At 57.2% G+C, this 6,914-nt stretch overlaps 1 protein-coding gene across 1 annotated transcript; it reads right to left on the reverse strand.

Moving 5' to 3' along the window:
• Positions 1–141: 141 nt before the first annotated feature.
• Positions 142–6,906, reverse strand: LOC104278339 (rho GTPase-activating protein 44; the record flags this gene model as incomplete). The annotated part of the gene is made up of 11 exons (XM_009875282.1): positions 142–237; positions 355–468; positions 554–634; positions 1,328–1,409; positions 2,579–2,690; positions 2,829–2,956; positions 3,688–3,769; positions 3,858–3,926; positions 5,057–5,174; positions 5,932–6,008; positions 6,844–6,906. Coding segments are annotated over 11 exons (1,022 nt in total), but the record flags the coding sequence as incomplete, so codon positions are not given.
• Between the last annotated feature and the right edge of the window lie 8 nt (positions 6,907–6,914).

The raw sequence follows: 6,914 nt of genomic DNA on the forward strand, positions 1-6,914 counted from the left end.
TCTGCCTGAGCCCTCCTCCCCACCCACCCCAGGCCAAGGCAAGAGGAGGAGGTGGGCAAAAATAAATATGGGAGCTCAGCACATCCTCCCCAAGTAGGGCCGGGATGTCTCACCAAGCCCGTGCTGGCCGTGAGGCACTACCTCCCTCCGGGGAAGAACCAGTCGGCGTGCTGGATGAGCGGCTCGATGATGGCCACAATCTGCAGCGAGACCGTCGTCATCATCTCCGTCATGTTCCTGCAACGCAGCCTGGCCTTATTCCTGGCAGGATCTGGAACCCAGGGCCTGCCCCCCCACCTCACCCCCTTCCCCAGCACCTCTCTGGCGCGCTCGCTTCCCACCCGGCAACCTTACCCATCCGCCTGCGGCCACAGGAGGTTGGGCCCCAGCACGATGGCCACGTTGCTCGGCGTCATTTTATTCGTGTCCTGGTACTCAGTCAGCTTGGCCAGGAACTTAATCAGGTACCTGGAAAGCAGAGCCAGGCCACGGTGGGGTGTCAGGATGGCACCTTCCCTGTCCCCTCCCCGGGTCCTGCCAGCTCCGGGCTCACCTGATGTTGTTGTAGTTGGCTTTGGGCAGCTTCTCGCAGGCGTTCCAGAGAGCCTGGAGCCGCTTCTCCTGCTCTGGGATGCTGAGGGAAGGAGGGTGAGAGGGTTATCCCCAACCCCATCCCACCTCGGGGACCCCGAGAGACCCTCAGGCTGTTGCTGACATTGTACAAGTAAATTAATCCAAAAATCCTGGCCAAAATGAGCAGGAAACCTTTTGGTGGCAGGCTGGATGCTGGTCCTCTCCGGACCTACTTTCAGGCACTGCTCAGGTGGTTCCCACCCCAAAAGGGAGAGGTTCCTCCTCCTGACTCGCTCTGCCCCTCACCCCTTATCCCCAGCACCTCCCACGGTGGAGCAGGCATGCTGGTGCCACCCCAGCTGGCCCGATCCTGCTGAGTTTCGGGGTTCTGTGGTGCAGACCACCTCATCGAAGCAGCGGGGAGCTCCCTCAGCCACCTGTCCTCCCTGGGATTTGCACACCAGTCCAGAAATGACCCCAGCACCTGGCACCCAAGGACCTGCTGAAACGTGCTGGGAGAGCTCAGCCACCTCGGCCAGGGTGCTCCAGACCACACTGGGGGACGTCAAGGCGACCCTCGCTGCCCCTCCTGGACGAGCATCACAGGAACCCTCCTGGCTCTCAGACCCCAGAGGAAACATCCCAACCACTGTGAGCCACGTCAGAAATAACTCAAGGCTGCCAAACCACCCACGGGGACCCAAGATGCCACCATCTGTGTCACAGAGGAACGGAGGGGATGCCCCAGACTCACTTGGAAGCCTGGATCCACTCCTCGTACAACTCAAACGTCATGAGAGGCTCCGGCAGCTCTCGCAGGTAGGACTTGAGGGCTCCTGCAGCACACAGGGGAAACAGGGCTCAGCACGCAGGAGGCGCTGGCCAACAGGCACCAAGTAGTTTCTCTCCTCAGAATTTTGACTTGCATCCCTCCCAACCTACCACATCCCACATCCTGCACCTGCATTTGTCCCCCCGTATATTCTGTCTTTGCTATTCAAAGGCTTTGGGACAAATCACGGAAGGGTTGAGGTGGGAAGGAATTTTTGGAGGTCACCTGGTCCAACCCCCTGCTCAAGCGGGACCACCAGAGCTGGTTGTCTGTGATTGTGTCCTGGTGGCTTTTGAGTATCTCCATGGATGGAGACACCTTCCTGGGCAACCTGTGGCAGTGCTTCGCCACCTGCACAGTAACAAAGCGTCTCCTGATGTTCAGAGGGAATCTCTTGTGTTCCAGTTTGTGCCCACTGCCTCTGGTCCTGGCACTGGTCACCACTGGAGAGAGCTCTCTCTCCTTTGCACCCCACTGGCACGTATTTATATTCATTGAGGAGAGCTCCCTGAGCCTTCTCCTCTTCAGGCTGAACAGTCCGAGCTCCTTCAGCCACTCCTCCTAGAAGAGATGCTCCAGGCCCTTCATCGTCTTCTCTGGGGTTTCTCCAGGACGTCCATGTGTCTCCTGTAGTGCCCAGGACTGGAACTATCACCTCCCTTGACCTACTGGCATCATTCCTACCAGCACAGCCCAGGACACCATTGGCCTTCAGTGCGCCACAAGGACACGTTGCCAGCCTGTGGTCAGCTTGGTGGCCATCAGGACCCGCAGGGCCATCTCTGCCAAGCTGCTTTCCAGCTGGGTGGCCACCAGCATGTCCTGGAGGTGTGGGGCTGCTCCTTCCCAGGGGCAGGACTTGGCACTTTCCCCTTGATGAACAACTCCAGGTATTTCTCAGCTCTTTTCTCCTGTCCAGGTCCCTCTGGACAGCAGCATGACACTCCTCCCAGTTTGCTGAGGGTGCACCCTGCCCCATTGCCCAGGTCATTTATGAAGGCGTTAATCAGGACTGGACCCAGTATCAACCCCTGGACTACACCACTAGCTACTGTTGTCCAACTAGACCTCATGCCACCCATCACCACGCTCTGGGTGCCCACAGTTGGCACTTGGGGACTGGAAGGACCATCCCACACATCACCACCCCTCCTGCCCGGCAGCAGCCTCTACCTGCGATGGCGTGTGGGTCGGCCGAGTACTCCTGCACATCCACCACGCAGCAGTCCAGGGCAGCCTTGAGCTTCTTCAGCTTGGAGGCCGAGGGAGCCACGCGGAACAGACCCTTGGGCAGAGGACACAGGAGTGCGTCGGGCAAGAGTCAGGACCAGGGATATCCCCAAAACCCGCCACAAAGTTCCTTGGGAGCACCTATGCCCCCTTCCATCGCGCCCGACCGAGGGAGGTGGGACAGGGGACCCACCTCCTCCTGCATGCCGCACTCCAGCAGCATCGTCACACATGCCTCCACGGGGAAGGCGATCTCCCGCCCGCTGACGGCCAGGTGCTCCTCCAAGGGCTTCCCGAAGGAGGGCTTCTCCATCCACGCCTCTGTGATGGGTAGAGGGAGTGAGAGGAAGAGGAGGAGGAGGGGGAGGACACAGCTGGGACAGAGCCGGCGTCCCCTCCCCAAAAGGACCTTGGATTGCAGCTTTTCAGCAGCAAAATATTCCATTTGGGTGTTGCTACAATGATAAGACCCTGCACCTCTGTCCTGGGCGGCCCAGGAAATACTTTTTTAAAGATGAAATCCAAACAAAATGTTTTCCAATCAGCACACGGGACATTTCAAAGGGGCCGGGTAATGTTTTCCAGAGGAGGAGGAACCACAGGCAAACCTTTGCAATATATTCTCCCTTCTTCCATCTGCCAGAGTTTGAGGCAGGAATATTTTGTGGGATTGAAGAGGAAAAAAATAAAATACACATCACTACTCCCTGCCCTGATGTGGCGAGGGCAGCACCCCGAGCCTTGCCCTGGAGAATGCATTGCTCACAGGGCTTTCCTCAACCTCGGTCCTCCAGCCCCGCTCTGGGGGCAAAGAAAAGCCCCAAGAACCGCACTCCCCCCGCCATTAAGCCGTCTGGGTCCTGCCCACCCTGCGACTGAGCGGGATGGTGATGCCCTCCCCGGCAGAATGCGGATGGGCCGAGCCGAGGGAGGCTGCTCAGCCACAAACCCAGCCCCACGTCAGAGCTGCCAAAAGCCCTGGTGTGGCTCCAGCACAGGGCAGAGCCCTCGGTGTCACATGCAGGAGCGGGACAGACCCCGTGGACACTTACCCTGCTGGGCTTTAATTTGAGGCAGGACGTTCTGCAGAAGCGCTAAGGATTTGCGATGGTATTCTGCCTGCACCTCGATCAGCTGGGGAGGGGGGAGAGATGCCACCGGCTGTCACCCCCACATCTGGGGATGGGGATGGAGGAGTCCCGTGGGGACGGGCAGCACTTACAGTTTGGAAATAGTTTGCATAGTCTACTTCTTTGGCCACAAAATTGTACATGTCCGCCGAGAGCTGGTCCTGCGGAGAGCAGAGGATGTCACCGTCCCGCCCGCGCTGCCCTCTTGCCACCGTGACGACCCTTTCGGAGGTCACCGGGAGGGACCAGCCTCTTCCCCTGCCTCACCACTCGCTTGAGATGTCCTCAGGATGTTAAACACCCGGCAGCACTGTGGGGATTTACTTTCTGCTGCCATGCAAACAGCCCCTGCCTTATCCCCTCGCCTCTTCCCAGAGCTCACCATCAGCCAGCGCTTTGAAACAAGCTCTCTGGGAGTGACATTAACTCGGCAACAGCCCGTCAGCCCAAGGGAGCTGAACCCCTCAGGACAAATGAGACCTCCAGTTTGCGTGGTCTTGTCCCTCAGATATCCCCTTGGATAACTTGGATTCCTCCCCGCTTTGAGCAAAACCAGCAAGGTTTTAAAAAACTGTGAACCTGTCCTAGTTCCAACATCCACCACCAATACTGGGGGCAGCTCGTGGCCCAGCTGGTTTGCTGGGGTTTGCTGGGGTTTGCTGGGGATTGCTGGGTAGCCAGGGCTGCAATGCTGTAAGACTCCATGAGTTTGGGACTGGATTTTAAAGGCTCTGCAGATTCTAGTTGTGCCTCTGGACAAAAAAGCCATGATTTCAGACACCCATCAGCTCCAAAACCTGCCCGAAGCACTGGGTTTGCTCGACTCTTTGCATTTTCTGCAAATTAAAACCACTCAAAACCTTACTGAACCCTGCAGCCTGCGATGAAGGAGCTGGTGGCAGTGTCCCCCCTTGCTCGGACACTTCTCCCACCCACCAGGAGCGGTTGGGGGGGTCGTGCTCCTGCAGGATGGCTGGGGCCAGGGGCGCTCAGCACACGCCAGCACTTCCAAGGGCTGGGTATGCTCGGTGCTGAGCTCAAAAAAAAAGGACGGATCTCCTGGGAACAGGATGCTCTCCAGGATACAGAGGAATTGAGGCTGTCCTGCTTGGCTGACGAGCATCACCCACTGCCACCAAGCTGCCTTTGGGCTTGGGGACCAGCTGGAGGAGGGTTTATCAGGGGCAATGGTGTAAAAAGAAGAACAGAGTAAGAGAGGCAGCAGGTTTTCCGCAGTGCTTGGGATGCCAAAGTCCCCCCACCCCAGCAAGGAGCGATCCCTGCCAGGTACCCTGCAAATCTCCACTCTGTTGGCCGCCTCCTCCATCTCTTCCCTGAGAGCATCGGCTTTGGCACCCGAGGGCTGCAGGTTGCCGGCCAGACTCGAGGACTTCACAGACTGTTGCCACCTGCAGAGAGAGGGCAGAGCTGTCGCAGGGAGGGACAGGGACCTGGGGGACCCCAACAGACGCGGAGGGCAGCCCAGAGAACCCCCCTTGGCCAAACCCACCACAGTCCCCAGGGCTGAGCACTATGGAGATGGTCCCAACCCAGGCTGAGAGGCACGATCCTCTCTCATCCCCAGTCCCCACAACCAGCTGCATGCACTGGGCTCCAATTAAGTGATTATTTTCAGCAGAAGAATGAGCCACTTCCAGGCAGAAGGAGAGAAGAAGGCGATTGGAGAGCCTGGACATGATGCTGGGGACTACAGCCACCTCCCAGATCTGTTCCCAGGTCTTGGCCAACTCAATGGTCAACCCAAAGGGCAGACCGCCGGGTCCCACTGCATCATCTGGGACACAGGACCATCCCAAGGGACATCCCAGCTCCACTCCAGCGCTGGAGCACTCGACTCCACTACAGCGGCTGGAGCACTCGACTCTACCATCGCGTAAGACCTCATTAAAACAGGGAAAAGAGGGAAAAAAAAAAAAATATTTGTGCCAGAAAAAAAAATACTCTTTTCTGCGAGATGGAGGCAAGCAAAAGAGATCTACAGTTTCTGCAGACAAAGGCAGAAACCTGGGCTGATCGCACAGCTTGACTTAAAGGCACACAGTGACACTGTCAAGATTTACTGTCCTGAGGGAGCCACGGTGCCTTCCCCAGTGCTACCCATCACTTGTGATTTTTTAATACAGCAGCTCTGAAGCTGCTTTATACCGCGTCCTGGAGGAGTCCATGTCCAGCACGAGCTTCGCCAAGTGCTTCCTCTGCTTTTGGATATTCGGGATTTCCACCTGCAGCAACATGCAGGAACAGGAGGAGATAAACATCCCCGGAGAGGGTAAGTCCTACCTGACAGCGCTGCTGGAAGTTTAGGCTGCTGCAAGCCAGGCAGGTAAGCTCTTTATTTTAACATCGTCAGGCAGATGGCACAGCTCATCCCTCCTCCATGTGCCCACCCAGGCTGTGTCACCTCCCACCAGCTTCGATGGCAGAGCCCACGTCCCTCAGAGGAGCATCCTTGGGGGAGCAAAGCCTCCAGCATTGGGGGGCTGGTTTGAGGCAGGGAAAGGGCTTTAGCGGGTGGCAGTGCAAAGCCCTGCACTCACAGGCACCTTTTACCAAGGGATTTGGCAAAATAAAGCTGTGGTGCAGCCCCACTCGCTCACCCCAGTAACACTAGCAGTGAGATAAAGCTCTTGTTCCTGCCAGGGAAGACAAAGCCAGAACCAAGCCCCGCACGTTTTTTTGCAAGGTGCAAAAGCAGGGTAAAAGCACTGGGTAAATCGAAAGAAAAAGTGGGCAGCGGTGCGGAAAACGGAGGCAAAAAAAAGAATATTCCAATCAACACTGGTACGTTTTGGAAAAAAAACAGGTTAGAAATAAGTGGTTTGTGCCTTCAGGAGAGGTAAAGAGCAGGAGCCCAGCAGGACCATCACGCCGGCCAAACAGGTGCGTATCTCTTGCCAATTAGAGCAATTAGCCAACATCTCCCAGGGGAAGGTCTCTAAGAGGGACCAGGAACCAAACACCCTGCCAAAGCAGTGAAACCTTGCTTTTTATCCCGGCTTGCTCAGGCTGCAAACCCCGTCGCAGTGACACCCCGAGCCCAGCAACATCCCCGCTCACCTCAGCCAGCACAAAGAGGGGCTCGATGACATCCTTCTCCACCTGCAGCTCGAAGTGGATGAGCTCCTGAG

Source organism: Apaloderma vittatum, unplaced genomic scaffold (assembly GCF_000703405.1).
Source record: "Apaloderma vittatum isolate BGI_N311 unplaced genomic scaffold, ASM70340v1 scaffold27438, whole genome shotgun sequence".
Taxonomy (NCBI): domain Eukaryota; kingdom Metazoa; phylum Chordata; class Aves; order Trogoniformes; family Trogonidae; genus Apaloderma; species Apaloderma vittatum.